At 41.0% G+C, this 27,728-nt stretch overlaps 1 protein-coding gene across 2 annotated transcripts in view; it reads left to right on the forward strand.

Annotated features, from left to right (window-relative positions):
• TNPO3 (transportin 3) overlaps positions 1-27,728 on the forward strand; it is a 143,120-nt gene that overhangs the window by 67,110 nt on the left and 48,282 nt on the right. For both annotated transcript variants that reach the window (XM_085884079.1, XM_085884080.1), the window contains exons 10-16: positions 2,284-2,423; positions 2,548-2,739; positions 10,134-10,225; positions 10,512-10,588; positions 17,697-17,757; positions 17,851-17,991; positions 18,210-18,326. In XM_085884079.1, coding sequence (XP_085740205.1) covers positions 2,284-2,423; positions 2,548-2,739; positions 10,134-10,225; positions 10,512-10,588; positions 17,697-17,757; positions 17,851-17,991; positions 18,210-18,326 — 820 coding nt within the window. The remainder of the gene's footprint in view (positions 1-2,283; positions 2,424-2,547; positions 2,740-10,133; positions 10,226-10,511; positions 10,589-17,696; positions 17,758-17,850; positions 17,992-18,209; positions 18,327-27,728) is intronic.

Consider the following 27,728-nt stretch of genomic DNA (forward strand, 5'->3'; position numbering starts at 1 on the left):
CAATAGTGCTAAAAATATATGTTAAACACTTCGGTACATGTTATTGGACACAATAAACCCATTTCTGGCATTTTTAAACTTGTTACAGACCACATTCAAAATGGTGCCAGAACTAGCATATTTAGAAATAGCCAAATATAAGCAATTACTTGGGATTCATATATAACTAAAACATCTTGGAATTTCCTTAGTTCAGACATTTTGGAAAAGAATGAAATTCAAAGATATGTTGGATACATTGTATTATTGTTGTCATAGCGCTGAAGTCTTGCTTTCTTTTCATATTACAGTGTAATTAGCTGATCATGGACAAGTGTGTTTTCTGTGAGGAACCTCTATCCAATGGAGAGCCAACTTCCACATTACGCATCAAAGGATGTGAAGGCATTGCCAAGGCTAATGAGTTGCGGAACAGAAATATTAGTACTGTGCATGTCAAGTGTAGGAAGGACTTCTGTTCCCCACAGTGCATAGTCAGTGACAACAAAAAGCGAGGACATGACTCCACAGCTCCCAGTAGTTCACCATGTGCACGTTGATCCACAAGTATGGCATTCATCAGAGACATCCTTTGACATTTACTTCAGACCTCAACCAAAGTTGAATTCAAAGAAGACACCAAGATGCTGGAACATCAAGCTGATTCAAGCCGCACTTGGTAAGGATATATGTGATGACCTTCTCTTTGCTCATGCCATACTGGGATGCGATACCACATCCAGATTGTTCGGCATTGGGAAACCGGTGGCTCTGAAGAAACTCAAGTCGAGTGAACATTTCCGGCAGCAGGCTTCAGTCTTCAAACACCCATGTGCCACACATGACGACATTGTGACAGCTGGAGAAAACGCCCTAGTTTGTTTATATAATGGTAAACCCGTCGATAGACTGGACGCCCTTCGACTGCAACGCTTCCACCAGAAGGTTTCATCCAGCACAACTTGTGTAAAACCTCACAACTTGCCTCCCACATCATCAGCAGCTCAGTACCATAGCCAGCGCGTTTATCATCAGGTCCAGCAATGGAGTGGGGTCGATATGTGTGCTGAGGATTGGGAATGGAAGATCAGCGATGGGAAGATGTTTCCTGTTCACACAAACTTGAAACCATCGCCTGAGTATCTTCTGGAAGCAATCAACTGTTCCTGCAAGAGAGACTGTACAGGAAGATGTGGCTGTGTAAAGTATGGGCTACAATGTTCTCCAGCATGTATGGAATGCAAAGGGCTTCATTGCTCCAATGTGACTCTGCCTGATCCAGAAAGTGACACTGATGATATGTAATGTGCGTATCCAACAAAGGTTTAGTATTCTGTACACGATTATTATTTTAAAAGTGTACCATTTTCAACTAGGGCCTATACTGATTTCAAGATGTCAACATGAATCTCGGTCACAAATCATAAAAAAACATGAATGATGTAAGGCTACTGGACAGCCATTTTGGTGACCATCTTGAATTTGATGCATGAGGGCGTAAAAATGCCTGAAAATAGTTTATTGATGCCCACAATAAGTGTGTTGTTTATATATGCAAATATTTGCTTATATTTTACTATTTTTAAATTTGAGTTTTGGCAGCCATTTTGGAAGACATCTTCGTGGCCATTTTGAATTTGAAGTGTGTGACCAGTTTAAAAATGTCAGAAATGGGTTTATTGTGTCCAATAACATGTACCTAAGTGTTTCACATATATTTTTTAGCACTATTACTTGCTGATATAGGACTGATTCGAAAATTATCAATTTTGGTGGCCATTTTGGTGGCCATCATGAAAAATAAACATGTTCCCCCACTTGGATTTTCGGTGACTTTTAGTATGTCATTCTATCGTATATTTAGAGTGAAAAAACACTTGAATGGTTTCTATTGCAATTTGTGGTGGGTATATCACTAGATTCCCTGGCCTATTGACCCATTTCAAATTATTTTAATTGGAGCAATTATTAAATATTGCAACTATCGAAAATCCAAGGTTTTACACAGACATTTGAATTCACTTTTACATGAACTCACAAGGGCACATAAAAAAATTGAATTGAAACATGTTTTTTTTTTTTGTGAAATTGTAAAATGTATCGTTTTCTGATCGGTCAACTTTTTGCAATTTCTATATATTGATGGATGGGCATATATCCAACTACAACTTTGTTTTAGTATTTTCAGGACATTTTTATTCGATGTGCTCGAGAGCTTTTCAATGTATTTATAAATGCTGTTTTTTGTGGGGAGATGAACCTGTCTTTCAGCAAGCTTTTTTGGTGTGTTTTGTCATGGTGCAGAGACCGAGCTCAAGCTGTGGTGGAGGTCCTTCAGGCTGTAGTGTCTCTACCAGAGAGTGCCCACATTGCTGTACAGCACACAAGTATCCAGCTCATTGGAGAGCTTGGGGAGTTCATTGACAGAAATCCACATTTTCTCGGTGAGTAATGTGCCAAGATGCAAGAAACCATTAATAACGGAGGAAGAACATTTGAAATTAAACAGAAGCAGTGACAGATGGTATTCCCCACACTTGACTGCCAATTGTGCACATCTTTCCTTAGAACCAGTGCTCAGCTACCTAACGAAAGGCCTGAGACGTAAAGAATTGGCCTCGGCCTCTGCATCGTCCTTGCAGAGTGTGTGCTTTGCGTGCCGTGACCACATGGCGCAACATTTTGAAGGTCTGCTGCAAGTTGCTCGCTCCATTGAGGTTCTGGAGCTCTCAAACGAAGCTGCTGTTGGTTTGCTCAAAGGTGTGTGTGCAGGTGGAGTTTATTGAGGAGATTTTTGGTTGCCTGGTCTTGTGTGTAGGGAATGATTAGTATAGGCTCGAGGGTGGGGTTTGTCTACACGACTCTTTTCGAGCGGTAGTTTACATTTTCTTGCTTGAAACGCCAAGACCTTCAAAAAAAAGTTGGGGTAATACCTCCAGGTCAAGTAGTTTTCTCTGCAGAGCCCAACTGGGTTTTTCGGTTGGATGCCAAGCAGCAAAAATTCACATATTGGAGATTCATTGAATAAATTATTAGGCACTAATAAGTTATTAATTTTGATTTATTGTGATTGTTTGGGTACGACTAACAACTTTCTTGCATGATTCATTGCCCTAAACCTTGGGTCACAAGACTAAATGGCCATTTTTTACTTAATTTTAGCCAAAAATCGCTTTCACTTTGAAAGTAGCTCTACGTTTGATGGCTTCTCAATCACCCAATATTGTACATAGAGTAACCAAAGTTGGCCAAAAGTTTCTTCATGAAGTGCTGTGAGCAATCCAATTTTCATATTGATACCCCCTGGGCTCTGTATGATGTTTATGGGGCCCATTGTAACCCAAAACACTCTACCCCTAAATCGCCGCTTTTATGGCATTTCGTCCAAATGATCATATCTCCTAAAGTAAGTGTCATTGGAAGTTGATTTTTGTGTCCATATAGAGATTTTTACCCCAAGGAATTGTAATTTCGTAATTATTTTAAATTGTGAATTTTAATGTTAAAACATTGAAAATATTCTTGGGTACAAACCTAATGCATGCGTACATAGTTAATACAGAAAAGGCAAATTATTCATGAATTATCATTCATCCTGGATAACTTGTCCTCTTCTTCTTCCTCTTTCGGCTTGCTCCCGCTAGGGGTCGCCACAGCGGACCAACTGTCTCCATTTTGCTCTATCCTCCACATCTTCCATTGACACTCCAACCACCCGCATGTCCGCCCTCACCGCATCCATGAACCTCTTCTTTGGCCTTCCTCTTCTCCTCCTGCCTGGCGGCTCCATCTTCAACATCCTTCTCCCGATATACTCCGTTTCCCTCCTGTGCACATGTCCAAACCATCTCAATCTCACCTCTCTCACTTTGTCTCCAAACCGTCCTACCTGCGCTGTCCCTCTAATACACTCATTTCTTATCCTATCCATCCTCGTCACTCCCAACGAGAATCGCAGCATCTTTAACTCTGCCACCTCCAGCTCTGCTTCCTGTCTTTTTGTTAGCGCCACCGCCTCCAAACCATACAACATAGCTGGTCTCACTACCGTCTTGTATACTTTCCCCTTCACTCTTGCAGCTACCCTTCTGTCACAAATCACTCCTGCAACTCTTCTCCACCCACTCCATCCTGCCTGCACTCTCTTTTTCACTTCTCTCCCACACTCTCCGTTACTTTGGACAGTTGATCCCAAGTATTTAAACCAATCCACCTTCCCCACCTCAACTCCTTGCAACTGCACCATACCACCACCCTCCCTCTCATTTACGCACATGTACTCTGTCTTACTCCTACTGACTAACATTCCCCTTCTCTCCAGTGCGTACCTCCACCTCTCAAGGCTCGATTCAGCCTGCTCCCTACTCTCCCTACAGATCATGATGTCATCCGCGAACATCATGGTCCATGGAGACTCCAGTCTGATCTCGTCCGTCAACCTGTCCATCACCATTGCAAACAGGAAAGGGCTCAGAGTCGATCCTTGGTGCAATCCCACTTTAACCTTAAACCGGTCCGTCATTCCTACCGCACACCTCACCGCTGTCACACTGTCCTCATACATATCCTGCACGATCCTCACATACTTCTCCACCACTCCCGACTTCCTCATACAATGCCACAACTCCTCTCTTGGCACCCTATCATAAGCTTTCTCTAAATCCACAAACACACAATGTAACTCTTTCTGGCCTTCCCTATACTTCTCCATCAACATTCTCAAAGCAAACATCGCATCAGTGGTGCTCTTTCCTGGCATAAACCCATATTGCTGCTCACAGATCGTCACCTCTCCTCTCAACCGAGCTTCCACTACTCTTTCCCACAACTTCATGGTGTGGCTTAACAACTTTATCCCTCTGTAATTTCCACAGCTCTGCACATCACCCTTATTCTTGAAAATCGGAATCAGTACACTTAATCTCCACTCCTCCGGCATCCTCTCACTTTCCAAGACTTTATTAAACAATCTGGTTAACAACCCCACTGCCATCTCTCCTAAGCACTTCCATGCCTCCACTGGTATACCATCTGGGCCAACCGCCTTTCCACTTTTCATCTTCTTCATAGCAGTCCTCACTTCATCCTTACTGATCCACCCCACTTCCAGATTCACTATCTCCACCTCTTCCAACCTTCTCTCTCTCTCATTTTCTTCATTCATCAGCTCCTCAAAGTACTCCATCCACCTTCTCAACACACTCTCCTCGCTCGTCAGCACATTCCCATTTGCGTCCTTTATCACCCGAACCTGCAGCACATCCTTCCCAGCTCGGTCCCTCTGTCTTGCCAATCGGTATAAATCCTTTTCCCCTTCTTTTGTATCCAGCTTCTCATACAGCTCGTCATATGCCTTTTCCTTGGCCTTTGCCACCTCTCTTTTGCTTTTCGACGCCACTCCTTGTACTCCTGCCGACTTTCTTCATCTCTCTGACTATCCCACTTCTTTTTAGCCAACCCCTTCTTCCTTATACTTTCCTGTACTTCCTCATTCCACCACCAAGTCTCCTTATCTTCCTTCCTCTGTCCAGATGTCACACCAAGTACCTTCCGAGCTATCTCCCTCACAACTTCTGCTGTCGTTGCCCAATCATCCCACCCATCTTTACCACCATCCAGCGCCTGTTTCACCTCCTCCCTAAATTTCACGCAACAGTCTTCCTCCTTCAGCTTCCACCATCTGGTCCTTGGTTCAGCCCTCACTCTCTTCCTCAACCTCACCTCGAAAGTCATCCTACAGACCACCAATCGATGCTGTCGAGCTACACTCTCCCCTGCCACAACCTTACAGTCACGAATCTCTTTCAGGTTGCATCTCCTACTTAAGATGTAATCCACCTGTGTGCACTTTCCTCCACTCTTGTATGTCACCCTGTGTTCCTCCTTCTTCTTGAAATACGTGTTTACCACTGCCATTTCCATTCTTTTTGCAAACTCTACCACCATTTGCCCTTCCACATTTCTCTTGTTGAGACCGTACCTCCCCATCACCTCCTCATCCTCTTTATTACCTTCCCCAACATGACCATTGAAATCTGCTCCAATCACCACTCTTTCATCCTTGGATACACTCTCCACCACTTCATCTAACTCACTCCAGAAATCTTCTTTATATTCCATCTCACACCCCATATGTGGGGCATATGCACTGATGACATTCATCATCACCCCTTCAATTTCCAACTTCACACTCATCACTCGGTCAGACACCCTCCTCACCTCCAATACCCTCTTGACATGATCTTCCTTCAGGATTATCCCGACACCATTTCTCCTCCCATCCACACCATGGTAGAACAGTTTGAAACCACCTCCAATGCTCCTCGCCTTACTCCCCATCCACTTGGTCTCTTGTACACACAGTATGTCCACCTTTCTTCTCTCCATCATATCAGCCAACTCTCGCCCTTTGCCAGTCATCGTCCCAACATTCAGAGTTCCAACTCTCACCTCCACACTTCTACCCTTCCCCCTCTCCCACTGCCTCCGGACTCGCCTTCCCCGTCTCCTTCTCCTCCTTCGCCCAGCAGTAGCACAATTTCCACTGGTACCCTGCTGACCACCGGTACCGGTGGCGGTCGTTGGTAACCCGGGCCTCGACCGATCCGGTATGGAAATTCGTTTTGTTGTCCGCATAATGATTTGGCATAGGTTTTTACGCCGGATGCCCTTCCTGACGCAACCCTGGTCGCCTCTTACGACACACAGGGATATGGTACACCTATTCTAACCGGGGCATACATCCTGGATAACTTGTCCTACATACTACTAAATACTACTACATTAATAAATGCTGACTGGATGGAGCATTTTTGTAAACTGATTAAGTTGGCACGTTGAGTTGCATGTTTCTTAAGCACTTTCATATTGGCCTCAGGTTCGTCACACACAGCATGTGAAATATCATGCACTGGATTTTTATCTCCACGCTTTAAATAAAAAAGGGGGATATTGCCATTGGCTGTCTGTCTGTCTGTCTCTCCGTCCATCATGCTATCTTCTCTTAAACGGTTGTGCAAAAATTCCCCAAACCTGGTAGTTATGATCACTACATAGCAAGAAGTTTCAAGAGCAGTATCATTTTTTGGTCCTGCACCCTGGAGCAGGGTCAAAAATGTCAAATACCAAAAAATACAATTACAGACACATTTTAAACTTTTTTTTAATGAAATTTTGTATCTACAATCAACATTGTGGGACGCATGAAATATGTAACTATTTTTTTTGGATCTCACCCCTGGTTCATGCCCCAAGGGATGGGGACTTCAGGTCACAGGGGTCAAAACAGAAGATTTTTTTTTAAACTCAAAATTTGAGATTAGGTCATTCCTGGTGGAACTTTTTTTGTTGCCATTTTTCAACTTTGTTTTACGTGGGAAGTGTGGATGTTTGCGATGGCACACCATCAACTTTGCTCGTTACCCTCGCCAGAGGAGAGGGTATTGCATTTGGGTCCGTTTGTTTGTCTGTCTGTTTGTTTGTTTGTAACTTGCAAAATCGAAGATTTTTCAAGCATATTGGTCAGTTGATTTTGTTATTACTTGGCGAATTTTTTTTTTGCCAAGTATGCTGGTCTGTCGTATCTGTGTCTGTCTGTCTGTTTGCCTGTTTGTCACACGATTTTAGGCACGCAGCAGAGAAATACATGCATACACACATATACGTACATGCAGCACATAACGTGCTTCACGTACACACGAGGAGAGTTTGTTTTGTGCATGGACCGTGCCTAATCCGTTCCTCAAACAGTTTGATCAAAAGGAGGAGGAAGATAATAATTTATTTGTCATTGCTTGAAAAATCTTAGATTTTTCAAGTATATTGGTTCGTCGATTTTGTTATTCTGTCTGTTTGTCGGCTACAGGTCACAATTTTAAACCGATCTTCATGAAACTTCAACACATGGTCGAGATTGTCATAAGCAAGAAGCCTATTGTTTTTGAGGTCAAAAGGTCAACAAATTTGTCAAATTTCTAAAGTCTTCAATTTTCATCAGATTGACTAGAAATTTGAACAGGATTTTAATGGCTTACTGAATTCAACCACCCATTATTTTTGAGGTCAACACTGGCCAAAAGGTCAACAACTTAGGTGAGATTTCTAAAATCCTCAATTTTCATCCGATTCACTTGAAATTTGAAGAGTTGCAGATTTGGTCATTGAATTCAACCACCAATTATTTTTGAGGTTTAATTTGTTTTATGGATTTTGCAAGTATCGTGCTCGACATGACGTCGTTGTCTTGTTTGTTTGTTTGTTTGTCAATCGCCTCCGGTCACAATTCTAAACTGATCGTCATGAAACTTTACCAAGTTGTCGAGGTAGTCTCAACTGAGAAGCCTATTGATTTTGAGGTTAAAGGTCATCTTGACGTCAGATTTCTAAAATCGTCATTTTCCATCCCATTGACTTGAAATTTGAACCGGATTTACATAGTGTGTCACTGAATTGGGAAAGCAACTATTTTTGAGGTAAAAGGTCAAAGTTCACCTCAAGATCAAACTTCTAAAATCAATTTTTATCTGAAAAATAGTCAATTTTTATCGGATTGACTTGAAAATGAAACAGCAATTGCATAGTGCATTACTGTATTGAGAAACCAACTATTTTTGAGATCAAAAGATCAAAGGTCAACTCGAGGTCAAACTTCTAAAATCATCTATTTCAATCTGAAAAATAATTAATTTTCATCCGATTGACCTGAGCTTTGATTAAGATTCTCAATTTTAATCTAAATTAAATGGACAATTTGATATATCCTTGGCAACCTTTGGGGAGGGGGATGGATTTTGCAAGTATCGTGCTTTGCACGACGTCTTTTTCTTGTTTTTTTGTCTGCACATAACTTTAGTGTTTTTTCCGCAACCGCCTGTCTGTTTGAGACGTAGGAGCGACTGACTACTCATCTGGAATGTTTTATTTATAAATATGACATCATAGGTCATGTGGTGTGGCAGCCATGTTGGAAAAACAGAAAAACTTTGGACCTGTGTATCTCTGAAACCGCACCAAGGAAAAAATTAAAATTTGGCAGATGGCAAGTACTCCTTCGGAATGTTTGATTTTTTTTTATGATGTCATAGGTGCCTTTGTTATAACGTCATAATTGCATATGTAGAACGCTAATCTTATGAGTATGAAAATTTAGGGATAAAATGGTCCACAGAAAAAAATAATTTGATGATGCCATCTGTCATGTGATTCAGCAGCCATATTGTTTTTTGTTTTTTTTTAAACCTTCAGAAATCTTCTCTGAAGTGGCTGAACAGATCGAGACGAAACTTTACATGTATGACCGCCTATCCATGAGGAACAAAAGGTTGACACATATGACATCATCGGTCACATGGTCTGGCAGCCATATTGGATTGAAGGAAAATATTAAATAATGTTTTCATTGGAACCGCTTAATCAATTGACATGAAACTTCACAATTATGATCTTGTGGTGATGTGGAATACATGTTTTAAATTTCAACTTGATCGGAGGCATGGTCTGGCAGCCAAAAAAATTTTTTTTTTTGATCTGGGTTCGTTTTGATTTTTTAATTGTTATTAAAATTTTTTATATATTATTTAATTTTTGAATAAGGCTCACTTGACTGTGCCTGGATGGGTTTGAGGGTAGAGGAGTATCATCTGAAATGCAAATCCTATCCAGGTTGCTCCTGATTACTCCATCTTTGATTTTTTTTTTTCTTGTTTGGGTTCCTTCTGATCACTCCAATGCAGGACTGTACCCATTTGGTCTTCCATTTGATTTTAATTTAATTTATTTTAATCCCATTCTAAATTCAATTGAATAATAATAAATAAACGTCATCGGTCAGGGTCAGGTGTCCAATCAAAGCGGGGTTGCATCAAAGTAGGACGTCTTGGTACTGCCAGCAGTTGCCGGTCATCTTCCGGTCATCACTGCTAGTAGTTATATTGTGGCAGTTCTAATTATGTCTCATTAATTACATTACTCCAGTACACAAGCACCACACAAAACGCGTCCATGCGAAGGTCTGCAATCTCTGATTGCTCCTTTTCTTGTTCTAATTGTATTGCCTTTATCTGCTGTACATAAAAAATGTTAGGCCCTGGATTTTGCTTGTTACAATATTTATTTATTTATTATTATTATTTTTGTCTTCATCCCGTCTTCTCCAGGTGCTGCCCTGGTTCTCGCAAGGTTACCTTTAGATAAAATATCAATGAATTTGAAGGACCTCTGTGCACTCCAAGTAAATTCACTAAAACGGGTAAGTGTGCATTTTTATTCCTGCAATCTGAGCAAAGCAAATGCACTTTCATTTAATCTTCTAAGCTGTTGAAATGGTATTGCAGAATATGACAATTTTTCTTTAAATGAAATATTATTGGTGTTTTTGCATCACTTCCAGCACTGAATATATGCAAATAGACTTTTAAAAGGAAATGCATGGTTTGATATGAAATGTTTCCATTTGTGCAAGCAACCGTTTTGATGTGCGAACAGCACTGAGCGTGTTATTTAATGTTTTAATTGCTCTTCCTCCCTTCTGAAAGCTTTTAACCTCAGAGATGAGCAACGACGTTTCCAAAGACCCTTCAATATGGCTTGATCGTTTGGCTGCAATATTCAGGTACCATTGACAAACCTCAACTGATATGTAAATTATTTTGTAAGAGATGCTCGTTGAGAGCTTTGCTTAGTTGATTATTTGACATTATTGTAATTTCAGTTGCCTAAAAATAGCCAATGGGACGACTGAAATTTTGATCAAAATGGTTTTGCTTGTGTTCTTTCCTATTGCTCAAGCATATGCAATATTACTTCCTCACTCTCTCCTGTGCTAATGTTTCCTTCATCCAGATTTGATTATGGAAAGTCTGGACATGTAATTTTTATATATTCATGTTGAATACAGCTCTTTGGGCATTGTTTTTATAATTCACCAATTAATTATCTACCAAATACTTTTGAAAATTGCTGGATTACCCAACATCTGTTTGCTTACACTTGTTGCTCAACTAGCATTTAATTAATTTATTTTTAATTTCAATACAGGTTTCGAAGCTCATGGAAGAGCAGAACGAGAGGGAGCAATTGATGAAACACAAAATGTGGCAAATGTAAAACAGTGGGATGACAAGAAATGGATACACCATGCTTTTGTGAAGAGGTGTAAGAAAAAAGTATGAGAAGATTTGAGAAGAAGAGTGGGAACAGGGTTTCTGTGGATGTCATAAAGCTGAGTAATGGAAATTGAAGAGATCTTGAGTTGGCGGTGGGAAACAGACTTGAAATGTTTTTGGGGAGAGTTTGAGAGAAAGGACTCGGAAAGAAGGATTCAGATGTGAGAGGAGAAGGCAATGAATGAATTGAGGTGAACATTGGGTTTAGACTTTGGATGGGGAACACACGTGACTCGGAGGAGCAGGAGCTGGTCAAATATATGAGACAGCAGTTGAAGCAAGACCAGAATCTAGGGGGGGAGGGAGAATCTTAGAAAAACAAACTCCAAGGATGCCAAACTAGCTATGGTGAGCAAGAAGTAGACCCCGAGACTCAGCTTCCTGACGACATTTCAGTGCCTCAACGTGGGGCAAGATTTGAATCAGCAGTATCAGTTCTCAGTAGTGAGCCATATTACTTCGCACTCAGGTGGAAGACTTTGCACACCGTTATCAGCCGAGAATGGCAGAAAATACACCTTAGCCTTACAGAGAATTCTGAGTCAGCAGCCAGCTTTGTAGGACAGCTCTCAGAAGTGATCATCTCAGCACAAATTGTAGCTGAGGGTGAGGCACAGAAGTTCCAGAGACTATCTCGCACAAGGGCTGACCATAGAAATATAATGGGTGATTTTTCTGCCGGTCCTTATGAAGTGACAAAGAATATGGCTCTTTCTTGCACTAAATGACATATTCTAGGTAGATGACCAGTTGCTTATTTTCTCCAGATCGGCAGGGAGGGATGCTGCCGCAGCTTGCCTGGCGAAGGGGTGTGGAACTATCCTGCACAGAGTGGTGTCGTCTGCAGTGTTGCAATGGATTTTGCAGTGATGAAGATATGTCATTGATGTATATCGAGAAAACGATTGGTCCCAGAACACTACCTTGAGGGACATCGGCCTCTAGAGGTACAACATGGGATAATGTTCCATCCAAAGCAACCCATTGCTTTTGAGCGCACAGGAAATCTGATAGTTTAGGAGGGAGCTATGGACACCTTTAGCTGACAGATTGGAAATCACAATATAGTGCCATGCAGAATCAAATGCATGGGAGGTGTCCTTTGAGATAGCCCTTACCTCTTGTTTGAGATTGAGGGTATCCATCCATTGCTCACACGGAAGAAGCAGCATGTCCACGATGAAATGACTGAAATGGAAGCCGAACTGTTGGTTGGAGATAAGGAAGTTAGAGAAACAATGAGTGGCTGAATCATAATTTTTATCTTAAACTCGCAGCAGTTTACTTTTTTTCTGCCATGAATAAAACGTTGTTTTGTTTTAGCGCTCGTTTAATGTCGATCACATATTGGTAATAATTTGATCCCTATGTTACTGCCATGAAAATATTTTGCTGCTTTTATCACTCCGGTTTAGTACTTGGTTTTGCTTAACCAACCATATAGTTCGATGTTGATGGAATTTGGAGCTGACACTGCTGAATAACTATTCATTGTAATGTTGATGTTTCCATCTTCATCATCGTCTTCTACTCAGCTTGATGGCATGTTTGTGCCTTAAAGTTTTTGCAGAGCAAAATTGTATTCAAGCCTTCTTTATTTGATGTGTTATTTCACCTTGCTACTGCATGAGAAAGCATTTCTATAGATGTTTAAAAAAAAAAAAAATTGTTTCGCAACTGAACCGGAATAATGCCCACAAATCAAATATTTTAATAGAAGTGTAATGATGCCAACAAATCACACATTTTAATGGAAGCGCAAAGATGCCCACAAATCAAATATTTTAATAGAAGCGTAATGATGCCCACAAATCAAATATTTTAATCGAAGTGTAATGATGCCCACAAATCAAACATTTTGATAGAGGCGTAATGATGCCATCAAATATTTTAATCGAGGTGTAATGATGCCCACACATCAAACATTTTAATCGAGGTGTAATGATGCCCACAAATCAAACATTTTAATCGAGGCATTATGATACCCACAAATCAAATATTTTAATGGAGGTGTAATGATGCCAACAAATCAAACATTTTAATAGAAGCGTAATGATGCCAACAAATCAAACATTTTAATAGATGGGTGAAGGCAAGGTAAATGGGACACAAAGTGGCCACAGACATGAACATTTCAAAATCAATATATTTCCATGTATCATATACCAAAATGTAAATGAGGGTGTGCTGAATAAGAAAATAAAAAAAGAAAATAAATATAGTTGAAGGGGTCTGAACAGTTTGGGGTGAAGCCGAGGCAACCTTATGCACAGAAATTTCACAAAATGTGTGACCCTCAGTGAGTTTTTACTTTCATTTAGAGTAAAGGCGCTGTCACACCTTGACGTTTTAGCCAGCGTATGGCAAGGTCTTAAAATGTATGTAAAACGCTGGCGAACGCTGAACTATTGAGGTTTTTAAGTTTTGGGCATATAATAACGTGCTGGACGTATGCATCCCGTATTAGTAACGTACACAGAACGTTTTAATCACATATAGATAACTTATACCAACGAATGCTGAGCGTGTTGTCGGCGTTCACAACCTATGCCCAACGATAGTCAAACTTCTGCATAGCGCGGCAGCGTATCGCCGACGATCACGTGGCGTAGGCTATTCATGGGATGCGGCTCGACGATTCAAATCATAACCGCACTAGACATTGAAGTGTGAAGCCGCCGTCACACATTGACGTTTTAGCCAGCGTATGCCGACGTATGAAAAATTTGCCGAACCAAGCTGGCACATGTCGAATACGTTATGGGTAAGTTTTGTATATGTTAAGAGCATGCTGGCATACGTCGTAGTTTTCTGGCATACGTCGTCATACGCCGAGTACGTCGAGAAATTTTCAGCATGTTGAAAATTTCTCAACGCACTCGACGAATGACACATGTTCCGCATACGTTGGCATAAGTTGTAGGCACGCGACACGATCGTTGACACACGTCGACACACGTGACTTGTACGTTACTCATAAGTCGAAACACGTCGAGGTAATGGTTAGTGTCTGTTCCAGACTCCCTGTTTTTTTTTTTGTTTGTTTGTTTGTTTTTTTTCTTCGGTATGACGGTGATGTTGACACTTCGATTTCTAGTGCGGTTATGATTTAAATCGTTGAGCGGCAGCCTATTAATTATATTATATTATAACCGCACTAGAAATCGAAGTGTCAACATCACCGTCATACCGAAGAAGAAAAGAAAAAAAAAAAACAGGGAGAATGGAACACTGACGCTTACCATTACCTTGACGTGTTTCGACTTATGAGTAACTTACAAGTAACATGTGTAGACGTGTGTCAATGATAGCGTAACGTGCCTACAACTTATGGCCAGCGTTATGCGGAACGTGTGAGTCATACGCTGGCATACGTCGAAAAATTTCAAGCATGGAAAATTTGTCTAACACCTCGGCGTACAAAGGCGTATGCCAACGTACTACGAAAAAAAAGCCAGTGTACTACGACGTATGCCAGCGTGCTCTTAACATGTACAAACTTACCCATAACGTATTCGACGTGTGCCAGCGTTTTAGCCAAATTTTGCATACGTCAGGCATACGCTGGCTAAATCATCAAGGTAAAAACCTTGATACCAAGATAAAAACCTTGAAAAAAAAACCTGCAGCAGGTAAAAATAGAATATTACACATATAAATACTTATCTAACACATTAGCAACTGTCAAAAACACTTTATGGACAATTTTATGCATTTTCTGCAGTTTTTGCTGGTGGACTAATTTTAGGCATTTTTGCTATTTTCCCTATTTTTGACAATTTATTTAAAAATAATTAAATGTTATGTATGTTTTATTCGTTTTAAGTGCTTTATTACTCGGTAGTTATGCAAATAAAATTAGAATATATCCATACAATACTTTATGTGAGACAGTAGCAATCCTCAAAAAGTGCTTCACAGAACAATTTTTCCACAATTTCCTTGGGATATATTGCATGATCGCATATATTGGCATACCAAAATTATAGTCCAATAAGTCTGTTAAATAAGTCTCTTGGGGATATATCATACTAGCTGTAACCATAGATGGAGAGATTTAATGCACAAGGCTCATTCATTGTGTAGAATTTTCAGTATAGAGCACCTAATATTGCACAAATAACAAATATGTAGAAAATGTTGAGGTACATGACAGAAAATAACAAGTTAATTATTTTAAAATATAAATCTATATTCTAGAGATGCCCTTACTTACTATTAACATTTTATAACATGTCCTGTACCAACTGACATAAAGAAAATGATTGTAAATATTATATTTTTGAAAATTTTAACAAAATTATGGGGGTAAGTCGGGTGTTGAGGTACGTGACAGAAATGGACTACTTGCCAGTTCACAGCTGATGTATTAAATACACAGCACCAAATACAAGTTTTAGCGCTTGTTATAAGTAGTGTGACTTCTACTTAATATTTGAAAAGTAATTACATGTTTTTAAAATACAATTAAGCTTACCTGTGTGGGCTATTGCGGCATCTATGGATTTCTTTCACAAGCTGATTACGAAGGCATGTCATCTGCAGTGGTTATATTGTCAAAACCATGCTGCATTTCTAGGAAAATTCCATGTGGATGAAAGGTAAAGGCCATAGCCTCCTTCTGGGAGCATTAATTACTACCTGTGCTGCCATCTGATGTTTTATATTACACAAATAAAAATGCCATGTCAAATTTGGCCACTGATTACACTGTAAATGCAGAAACATGGCAATATTCACATGCCTGTAAAATAGTAACCGTTCAACATAGAGCCTCAAAATTTTCAACATAACATCTATTCATATTGGTGCAGATCAAGATTTAATATGAAATTTATATCTATTGAACAGGCATAATTATGGATTTAAACATTTACTTTTGATACCCTAATATTGAAATGTCCCATTTGCCATGCTTTCACCCAGAAGCGTAATGATGCCCACAAATCAAATATTTTAATAGAAGCTAATGATGCCCACAAATGAAATATTTTAATAGAAGTGTAATGATGCCCACTAGGGTGGTAGGGTGGTCCTTATTCCTCAACTTCGGATTTTCTAAGCTCCAACCCCCGGGATTCATTGGAATAGTCGAGAAAACTCTCCTGGTGAACTTTTTTTTCCAATCGGACAACATTTACCCCTCCCTCATCGACCTTGAAGTTTCACCCTGAAAAGAAAAAAAATGTTAGGGGGGCGGTGAGAAGAACGAGTAATACACATTACACATTACACAAACACACAGATCGACGTATCACATCAAAAGAGACGATTGGACATTACAGGAGCGTTTTAAAGTTCAGCACAGGTCGCTACGTCGTCGTTCTAATGTCAGCCACCCCGAGAAACTGAGGCTAAACTTCAAGGTCGATAAGGGAGAGGTAAATGTTGTTGGAATTTGAAATAAAAACACCAGAAGAGTTTTCTCGACTATTCCAACGAATTCCGGGGTTGGAGCTGAGAAAATCCGAAGTTGAGGAATAAGGATCACCCTAATGCCCATAAATCAAATATTTTAATGGGCTGGTTGATACTCCATTCCAGGGTGCTGCTGAAAGTGTTCAACTTTAGTCAGAGTTTAGAAACGGTGGTCTTTCTGTCTGTTTCTGCGTCTGTCCGGGCCGTTTTACCGTTTTTCTTTTTTACCATTTGAGCTTTTTTTTTCAACAAATCTTTTTCATGAGAATATAGAAAAGACATATTAATCATTTGGTCAAAAGGTCAAAGGTCAGCATCACACAAAATCATCAATTTTCATCCATTTGACCTGAAATTTAAAGAATTTGTGTATTGGGTCACTGAATTGGTTGCATATTGGAGCACTGATCATTTCCCAACTCAACCAATCAAAAGTTAGAAGCCATTTTCTTTATTTTTTTTTCCGATAAAAAGGTCAAAGTTCAAGATTGCATAAAATCAATTTTCATCTGATTTTGAAATTTGAGCACGGTTTGCATATTGGGTCGCTGAAGCCTACTACTTTTGAGGTGAAGTGGTCAAGGTTGCCTAAAATCGTCAATTTATTTTGAATTTTTTTTTATAGCTTTTTTTTTGTCATGTTTAGCATATGGAAGAAGCAGAAGACGAAGAGGTCTGAATACAAAGCAGATGCTGACAGGCTTTGCATTTTCAAATGCTTTCTCGTTGTTATTATTATATTTCCAAATATTCTGGAGACACTAATACTCAAAAGCAATTGTTGGATGAGGGGAAAGCAATCTTAATATTCTTTCTGAAAAGACATTCTTTGATACTACAACCTGCTTGAAAAGCACCAGGGCTACAGTTTGTCAGATCCTGGTCCTGTCTGAGACTGAACCCAAAGTAGATGGCTCAAAGGTGAGTACACTGCCTCAGCTATCCTGCTAGCCCAGTTAATGGTTGCTGAGGCTGAAAAAATAGATGCAGTATTTTGCATCACTTCAGGCAAAGTTCGCCAACATGAAGGGCAATCTTGCAAGTGACAAGTTTATATGATTGAATAGGTGTTTGAAGTATGAAAATGACTTTTAATTTTTTCATGTTGAAATGTGGTTTGTCTTTTTTTTGTAACAGACATACTAATCCCATTGTTGAAAATGGACAAGTTCATCCTTGCCAGCTTGTCATCCAGGAGGTGAAATTTAATTGTAACATCCCAAGTTGACTACAATACATGTTTGTTATACTATTCAGCATGGGACAGATTTGTGTGTGATGCGTCTTGCAGATCTGGCCGGTATTGTCTGATACGCTTACCAAAAACCAAGCAGACAACCGCATTGTGGAAAGGTGTTGCCGTTGTCTGCGCTTTGCCATCCGCTGCGTTGGGAAGGGCTCTGCTGCTTTGTTAGACCCTCTTGTAACTCAGGTGGGTCTTCAAATGCATGGGACTTGAACATTGCCAGTAAAGAGTCGGATCAATTATTGGAGAGGAAAATGGATGTTTATTTGCTCAAAAAAGTGATAGAAATGAAACCTTTTTTATTTTCCACATTGTGTCGACAAATGTTTCTATGCACAGAGTATTTTTTTTTTTCATCAACTCGTTATGTTGGGTAGTTTTCAGTTATCTTTTTCTGTGTGCAGATGGTGAGAGTGTACCACACACATCAGCACTCGTGCTTCCTTTATCTTGGTTCAATCCTCGTAGATGAATATGGGTCAGAGGAAGGCTGTCGGCAAGGTCTGCTAGATATGTTGCAGGTATGAACCTTGGCTGAAAGTATCGTCTTCTCTTACTTATTTGTAAAATTGTTCCCTATTTAATGAGTTCAATGAGGGGTATTTAATCTAGAATGCACAACATGAACAGATTGACACCTGTAAATATTTACTTCTGCAGTGATATATTTATTGTAACCAGAATGGCACTCGGAAGAGTGCTATCTACACCAGGCTTTTGAACAGTTTACGTTTTGTATCCCACTGATAGGCTGATTCTGCATCTGGACCTGAACCAAAATGTTCTTGTCACCAACCTAACTCAACTACCAATCTGTCCACAACTTTTCCAATTTGGTATCCAATTTGTCAATTTTGTCATAATCTGTCTGCAACTTTTTGAAATACTGTGTTGTGCTAAATGTCGTTTTGACCCTATCTCTCGATGAAGAAGAATCCCTTAATAATTAAAAAATATGTGTGTCCGGGTCTGGATTCAGATCTTCGATTCACCAAAATCGAATCGGTTTACCCTTGCTGCACACCCAACTTGTCCACCAAGCTTTGTCCGAACCCATCCATAAGATTTGGAGATCGTTTCCTGTGACCTCCAAAACCTCGAAACGAGCGTTTCTTGAGTGTTCCATGGGATAGCACTGCAGGCTATAAAAACGATCACTTTAAACTTTTCAATCAATTGACAACCAGCCAGGTGATAACCAGTGACATACAACAGCAGGAACTTTAAAATGCAATTTATTCATAACCCACTGTTAAAATGCGCTAATATCAATCAGTAACAATTCGATCACAATTCAATCAATAATTCATCAGTGACTGTAAACTTCCCCACAAGAAAGTATAAGTCATGGTCATTGGTCAATGCTTAATCAAAGTTACACGCATATATTTCCAATGCCGTTTCAAATACTTCAACAACTCTTTACTATGGCAGTTTCCTTTGACAAAGGCAACTTTACGTTCACATTTTAATACACCCCCTTTTACCAGGATTCGTGCCGTGACTCAAAGTTAACATCTTGCAGTGTCCGAACATGCAATTAAACCTGCCGTGTCGAATCAAGCGTGCAGATCCTTGAACCTTTTGCCATGTGAGAACAACCGTTTAGTTGAAGCGAGTATGGAAATGAATGGTCATGCAGAGACGAACCTTGCAGGTTAGTGATCCGCTTTGAGTACATTGTCACACAGAGTGGTGTCTCGCTGCTTCTCCAGCCGAACCGTGAGAAGGCACGAGGTGGAGGGAGGGAACGATCTTGTTGAACAGCTGTTAAGGGAAGCACGCCAGCGTGCTGCGTTGGCTCTTCGTGAGCACAACCTATCGGGCAGCAGGAGTGAAACCGTACACCAACCTGGTACACTGGATCATTAACCAGGTCAGTGGTCACTGTGTGATCAATGCAGAGGCTCACGATACCATCGCTGCCCATCTCCCACTGTGCCCAGCACTCCACCGTTCCAAAGCTCTGTACGCTGCAAGAGCTGGATCTCTGGGTCACCTCCAAGATCACCTCCGTGTCGCATCTGCTTCTCCTTCTCCCGATTGCTTCTCGCCTCACCTTTATATGGCAAACTCGCAAGGTCAATCATGAAGCAAGGTGACTTTTTCTGAATCCAAAAATTGACCATTGGCTGAGAGTGTCGTTTTCCATGACAAAACTTTCCCCCAATTCGCTCACACAGTGCAAAGCCCCTGTTGACCAAAGCATTCAGCCTCAACACCAGTCATCTTCAAAGTTCTGTTGACAATCCATCCCAATGTCATGATGCCAATGACGCATGCCGATGTCTGTGCACGAATTCTTTGTCCCACATTGCATCTCATTTAGTTAATTCACTGAAACTCGAGTTGCCTTTGTTCCCAAATTTTCACAATCATGTCTTTAACACAAAACTTAACATTTCCAAACATATAGGATTTATATAGGATTTACTAATCCGTAACAAGATATCCTGCTCACAAGGCTCCGTCGGTATTTTTTTTTTGTGAGATATATACCGGTGGGGTCATACATGGGTATACACTGATTAGCCAAAACATTATGACCACCTGCCTAATATGCTGTTGGTCCTCCGTGTGCCGCCAAAACAGCGCCGACCCACCGAGGCATGGACTCCACAAGACCTCTGAAGGTGTCCTGTGGTATCTGGCACCAAAACATTAGCAGCAGATCCTTCAAGTCCTGTAAGTTGTGAGGTGAAGCCACCATGGATCAGACTTGTCGGTCCAGCACATGCCACAGATGCTCAATCGGATTGAGATCTGGAGAATTTGGAGGCCAGGGCAACACCGTGAACACTTCATCATGTTCCTCAAACCATTCCCGAACAATGGGTGCGGTGTGGCAGGGCGTATTATCCTGCTGAAAGAGGCCACTGCCATCAGGGAATACCATTGCCATGAAGGGGTGTACCTGGTCTGGAACGATGTTTAGGTAGGTGATACGTGTCAAATTGACGTCCACATGAAAGGCCGGACTCAAGGTTTCCCAGCAGAACATTGCCCAGAGCATTATACTCCCTCCACCGGCTTATCATCTTTCCACAGTGCATCCTGGTGCCATCACTTCCCCAGGTAAACGGCGCACACCTACATGGCCATCCACGTGATTTAAAAGAAAACTGGACTCATCGGACCAGGCAACCTTCTTACACTGCTCCAAGGTCCAGTTCTGACGTTCGCGTGCCCTTGTAGGCGCTTTCAATGGTGGACAGGGGTCATCATGGGCACTCTGACTGGTCTGCGGCTACGCAGCCCCATACGCAGCAGGGTGCGATGTACTGTGGATTGTGACACATTTCTCCCGTGACCACCATTAAAATTTTCTGTAACTTGTGCCACATTAGACCTTCTGTCAGTTCGGACCAGACGGGATAGCCTTCGTTGCCTTTGTGCATTGATGAGCCTTGGGCGCCCAACACCCTGTCACCGGTTTGTGGTTTGCCCCTCCTCGGACCACTGTCGGTTGTCTGGCCATAACAATTTGGCCCTTGTCAAAGTCGCTCAGGTCTTTACTCCTGCCCATTTCTCCTGCATCCAACACATCAACTTCAAGAACTGACTGTTCACTTGCTGCCTAATATATCCCACCCCTTGACAGGTGCCATTGTAACAAGACAATCAATGTTATTAACTTCACCTGTCAGTGGTCATAATGTTTTGGCTCATCAGTGTATCAATATTACAATGTTGAAAAAAAAAATAAAAAATTGTATTCAATGGTCCAATGGCCCATGACATATTCATATATGACGTACACACCATTGACGGTAATTTTTCAAAGTATTCCCACATGAAGTCCCCCCCCCCCATGATAGCAGTTATTTTACTTTCAACTTGTATTGAAAATGATTTTGTTTTAAAGAGAGATCAGTATTGGTAACCGACACAGGTCGGAATCCATCGCAATTGCTGTGCCGGTATGACTATCGTGGAATGCTGTACCAGTATCGCTATTGCAGATCACTGACTCTGCACAGGATTTCTGAAGCACATCCAATTCATATAAATAACCAATTGCTTTAAAACCAACCTCGAGGGCAAAGAAAAATGTAATTGCTTGTACGGAGCTGAAGAGCTCGGTTACTGAGGTTTAAAAGTTAAAACCTACTGTACTTACTTCCTGGTACGTCTTGACGTCATACGTTTCACTGTTCCTGTTCCATCTTTAGCTGAGATGCTGAGTGCATCAAAGCTTTATAAATCATGTGCGGTGTTTCAACATTGTAAACACATTTCTTCAATTTGTTGGTGATATACCGTTTTTTTGTTTTGTTTTGTTTTTGGGTTTTTTTCCATAACGATTTTTTTTTTCGGTATTCTGGTAAATTCAGAATATCGATATGGAAAAGTATTTTGATATACGTAACCGGTATATCGACATATCGCTTAGTGGGGGCAGATAACAGCAATTTTTGAGAGGAATCGTGCGAATGATGATACAAGCATCAAATTTGGCACATTTGTTCTCCAGGGGATTCTAATCAAATCTGCCTGATTGGCCATTTGAAAATCCAAATTTTTTTAAAATTTGAAAAAAAAAAAAAAAAAAAAAAAAAGTCAGGATCACGAATCAATGTTGGATGCTGGTTGAGATTGGTGAATGTTTCAGAAACATCATCAAAGACGTTCCAAGTCTGCCATGCAGTTTTCTTCCCTTTACCGCGGAAGGCAGACACGACGTCACATCCAGTGAACACATGGAAGTATGGGATCCATCTAGCTTTCTCAGGCTCTATTGCAGAAACTACCTCATGGACTGGAATCCATCGCACCTTGGCTCCTTGGCCAAAGGCAATCCACATGTTTTCAAGACCTAGTTCCTGTAAGGATGGCACTACAGATATTGCTATGACTAGTACGTCCGTGTCATTAGCCTTAATGATAATGGACTTTCTCCCATCCGTCGTTGCATCCCTGGCATGTACAAATATTCGAGTGTCAGCTTCTTCATGACCACATGGAGACACAGCATCCAGTGACTCCCTTGTGTTGCTGATGGCATCTTCTCCTTTTGTGACAATGACTGTGCTTGTCATCTGTGCTTCACACATCTTTTCCGCAAGGAAGTGAAACAGCTCAATCTTGTTGCTGTCATCTCGAAGAAAGCTTCTCCAGTTACTTGGGGTCTTACTGGTTCCTGTCACTCTTCTTCTGATTCCTTGCCCCCTTTTCGACCTTGCCTCGGACTTCAGACTTGACTTCTTGTACACATCAAACGCTACGTCCACCCTCTCGTACCTGGCACCATAGGATTCCACCTTTGGGATGATGTCTTCTTTAGCATAGTCATCAATTATCTTTGAAGTGCGTGGAGGGAGGTAGGGCATTGATAAGTGCTGAGCCATCAATGATGACTGCATCTCCCCTTGGTTCTCTGTCTGGGATGTTCACTTGCGCTTCAAGAATTTCAGCCAGCTGTGACTTCAAATTTTTTTGAAGTTTTTTTTTTTCTTCAAATTTTTCAAAATTTGGATTTTCAAATGGCCAATCGGGCAGATTTGACCAGAAAGCCCTGCAGAACAGAAATGCCAAATTTGATGCTTGTATCATAATTTGCACGATTTTTCTACTATCTACTACACTAGCTGGACCCTACTGCTTACGGACAGATGGGTGACAACATGATCTCCATCCACCTTCAGTGGCGGAGGTAACTAGCAGGCACTCCCGCCCTACAGGAGGGTGTACTCTTCTCGGCCTCCCTTTGGTGGGCAATGTGTGAGAGGCACAGTCTTGGAAATGCAAGTTTCATATTTTGTTTGTCATTTTTGAAATAAATTTTATTGTCACAACATAACATATACTCCATACCACAAGGTTAAAGGAAGATGATTTGTCGTACTGGCATTGGTTGATGGAGGTTATGCCACCAAAGGTGGCATTGTTTCTCCCACATATCAACTTTGGAGTTTTGGTGACATTCATGTTTGCTCCATTATGTGAAGATTACATAAAAGGTGTCAGATTATATGGATTAAATGTTTCCACTGGAGGGGATAACGATGTATTCCCTCCTCCCCCCCCCCCCACCTCTCCCACCGTACACCTCCCCATCACCCACCACCTCCTTTTGAACAACAAATCCCTTGTATCCATACCTTCCTTCCTTCATGCAGTTACCTTCCATAGTGTGTATATGAGAGTGCATTCATATTTTATCCTTTCATTGCCTCCACCACCGAAGGTGAAGGAGGTTATGTTTTTTTTCCCGTCTGTTTGGTCGCCGAAATAGGTGACCCTTATTGTCAGTAATTCTGTCTGTTTGTTTGGATGTTTGTTTGGATGTTTGTTCGTTTGTCATCAGCATACTTGGTAGTAAACATGGGCGGATTTTGACCAAACTCGGGTGGTTGGTACATCTTATGACCTAGTGCTTTGGAAATTGTGATGGTTGCAAGGGACGCTTTGGTTCCCTAGCAACAACCGAAAAACCTTCAAAATCGGTACCGTTCACGCGAAATCAATTCTGAAAGCCATTATCCCACGTAGGGTTATGAAATTTGGCAGGAACGATCTACAGGTGATGCTCTATCAAATATATTCCAGTTTTTGTGATGTATGGAATACTTTACCCGCAGTGCGCCCTACAATTAGGGTATGCGCGAAAATTGGCAAACATTGAAGGCCCCCTAGCGACCAGGAGAGTGCATTGATACGAATGAAACTTTGCAGGTTCATGGTACTCAATGAGTACTACAACTTTGCCTCAGGACATATTGACCGATTTTGTTTTGGTCAGGGGTCAAAGGTCAATTAGAGCAAAAATCGATAATATGCGAGAGCTGGAGGTGCCTTCGCGCCAAATGATACTCCTAGGGTTATGGTCGAATGGTCATGAAAATTCACACTAATCATCTGGAATACATTGTGCACAAACGATCGAGCCGGATTTTCGATTTAGATCTTTGTTCACCCACAGCACCCCCTCGAACTTTGGGGATTTCCGATTTCAAACCGCATTTTCGGTACTTTTCATTCAAATAGATCCCTATGTTACTGCAGCTGCCACCTATCACACAAGTAGTTATCAGTAGATGGAACTGGATGAGATTTGATATGCATAATCTTAAGGTGATTCCCTATCCGCTATAAGACATCCTATCCATTTTGCTCTATATCTTATAGTTTCCATGTTCGGCGACCCATCGCCACCTACCGGCTTGTCTGTTTGTTTGTCTCTCTGTGTGCAGGATATCTCAAAAAGCTGTGGATGTATCCAGATGAAATTTGGGCGGCAGGTTCGGTGTGACAAGGACGAACTGATTAGATTTTGGTGAAGATCCGGATCCAGATCCGACTACTTGAATTTAAAAAAAGTGATTCTTCACCATTGAAAGACAGGGCCAAAAATGATATATAGCATGATATCTCAAAAAGTTGTGGACGGATTCGGACGAAACTTGGTGGACACATTGGGTGTGTGACAAGGAAGAATTGATTCAATTTGGTGAAGATCCGGATCCGGATCCGATGACTGGAATTTTTTGAGTGCTTCTTCACCATTGAGAGATCAGGCCAAAAACGATATATTGCATGGTATTTCAAAAATCTATTTGGCCCGATATGTTGTCGTGGTTCAGGCATTAGTCTGTCGGGGTAAAGGTACGTGCTATACCGAGTGCCCTTCTAGTTGTGACTGTAAAATTCAGCGAATGCAGTGTTCTTTTGGTGGAAAGACTAGTCATTTCCTGTTTGGTAAATTCCTGTTTGGTAGATTAAAGATTGAGGGTGAGTGTGGTAGCTCAAAAGATTAAGAGAATTGGCGTAAGCCACACAGGACTGAGCCCCATTGATAAATTTAACCACTTGCCATTTTGCTTGACTTTTAGCGGAGCAACAAGTGTGCTTTTGTAAGATCATAAAAAGACGTTTGTTGCGCTTGACTAAATGGAGACAGCATGCATATGAATGCCACCTTCATACCAGATGCTGAATCATCTTGGTCAGTTCACACTTTTGTACAGAGACGTGAAAGGGCATATTTAGTCGTTTGCAGAGATTTGCTTACTTTGTCATTGGGAGCATAGAGAATGGATCTCTCATTTTCAAGGAACTTTGCAAAATAAGCACTGCTTGAGCCTTCAATGAAGTTGGGGAATATAATATCCCATCAAAATGTTTGAGCAAATTTTCAAGGAAGAATGTGAGAAAATCCCCAAATCCAGGTGTGCAAAGCTGATAGACATACCCAAGAAGACTCGAAGCTGTAATCACTGCCAAAAGTGCTTCCACAAAGTATTGACTTGGGGATGGTGGAGGGGGGGGGGTGGTGTTGAATACTTATTTACGCAAAACATTTCAGCTTTTCATTTTTAATTAATTTGTAACAATTTCAAAAACATGTTTTCACTTTGTCGTTATGGGGTATTTTGTATGGATCTGTGCCAACATTTTTTTTATTAAATCCATTTTTATCCCCCGCTGCGTGGCGGAAGGGGGCTATTGTTGTCACCCAGGTCGTCCGTCTGTCCGGGCGTCAACATTTATAGCTGTGAGTGCGATAACTCATAAACTGTTCGCCATATCGATTTGAAATTTGGGTCACACATGAACCACCTAAAAAGGAAGAACCATATTGATTTTGGGCGTGGCCCGATCCAAGATTGCCGACTGGGGTGGCCATCTTGAAAAAATATTTTTTGTAATAAATGGAAAACCGCTTATCTGATTTCAATTATTTTTGGTTGCTACGTTCCTCACCCCTGGGGAACTTTTTCGAGATGATGACCAAATGGTGTCTTGTTTCCAATTCACCTCCTCCCTCATTATCTGGAATATGTATGACCTTTTTCATTCAATGGCGGAGGATTCCCCATCTCTGATGGTATATTTAATTCAAGCTGTAACACAACAAAATGTGAAAAAGTCAAAGGGTGTGAATATTTTCTAAAGGCACTGTATATAGATAGATAGATTTCATTATCTTTAATGGCCTGATTTCTGATCATGTGTTTTGATCCATGTGTTTCGATCCTGGTCATTAAACTTTGGCTATGCTACCACTTCTCTCGGCAATTGGTAGAAGCCCTAAATCTTAAACAGGAGGTTAAGGATGTATTTCTGGGCATTGTGTTGGCTTTTGACAATATTGGGGACACTTATGCTCATCAAGATTTTTTTCCTGTGCCATCCAAGGCCACATTCAATGCCATCCAAGGCCACATCCAAGGCCACTGGCTCACCAACTTGCTCGATGCACACAACCGGCACATATTTCTCGGTCGTAGACGTCTTCCTCCCATTCTAATACAAGCTTGAGTGCCCCAAGCCAGCATCATGAGTTGAGTTCGGGCTCCAATCGCATGCTTCTCAGTATATTTGGAAAGGATCATTGATGCTTGTTTGACAGGTGGGAATGTTGCATCAATGAAGCAAGTCTTGCATACATTCTCACCTTGTCTCTTTGGAAGGATCGTTTAGCGAGTTCACCCAACTACTTGCTTGATCAGCTCCTCAAAGAACATATTCCTCAAACTCTTGAGCCCCAGCATTAACCAGGGCATCCCCTGGACAGATGATTTGTCAACGCCAAGCTACAGACTAGATATCCTCCATCATTCCATGTCCTTTCTCGGCATTCCAAAAGTTCTAAGATTGAGATAATTGCAATAATTCAAGCCCACCAACTTTTTATTTATTTATTTATTTATCAATGCAGTATCCCTTGATTTCATTGCATTTGCTTCATTTGTCTTTCAAGCTGTCTATGCCAGTAAAGTCAAAGTTTTTGGACTGCTTCTTCAGCCATGTCTTGGGTGCTTCACTCAATTCCTCACCATCAGCGAAACTCTGCCACACATGAGACTTCAAATATTATAAAATAAAGTGCATGTGTTCTTCAAGGCCTTTCTTTATGACCGAGTTGGTGCACTCGCTTCACACCTCTCATTTATAGATCCTCTGGAATCCAACGCTTTCAA

The sequence above is a fragment of the Eptatretus burgeri genome, chromosome 6, assembly GCF_056783735.1.
Source record: "Eptatretus burgeri isolate ZD-2024b chromosome 6, Ebu_testis_v1, whole genome shotgun sequence".
NCBI lineage: Eukaryota > Metazoa > Chordata > Myxini > Myxiniformes > Myxinidae > Eptatretus > Eptatretus burgeri.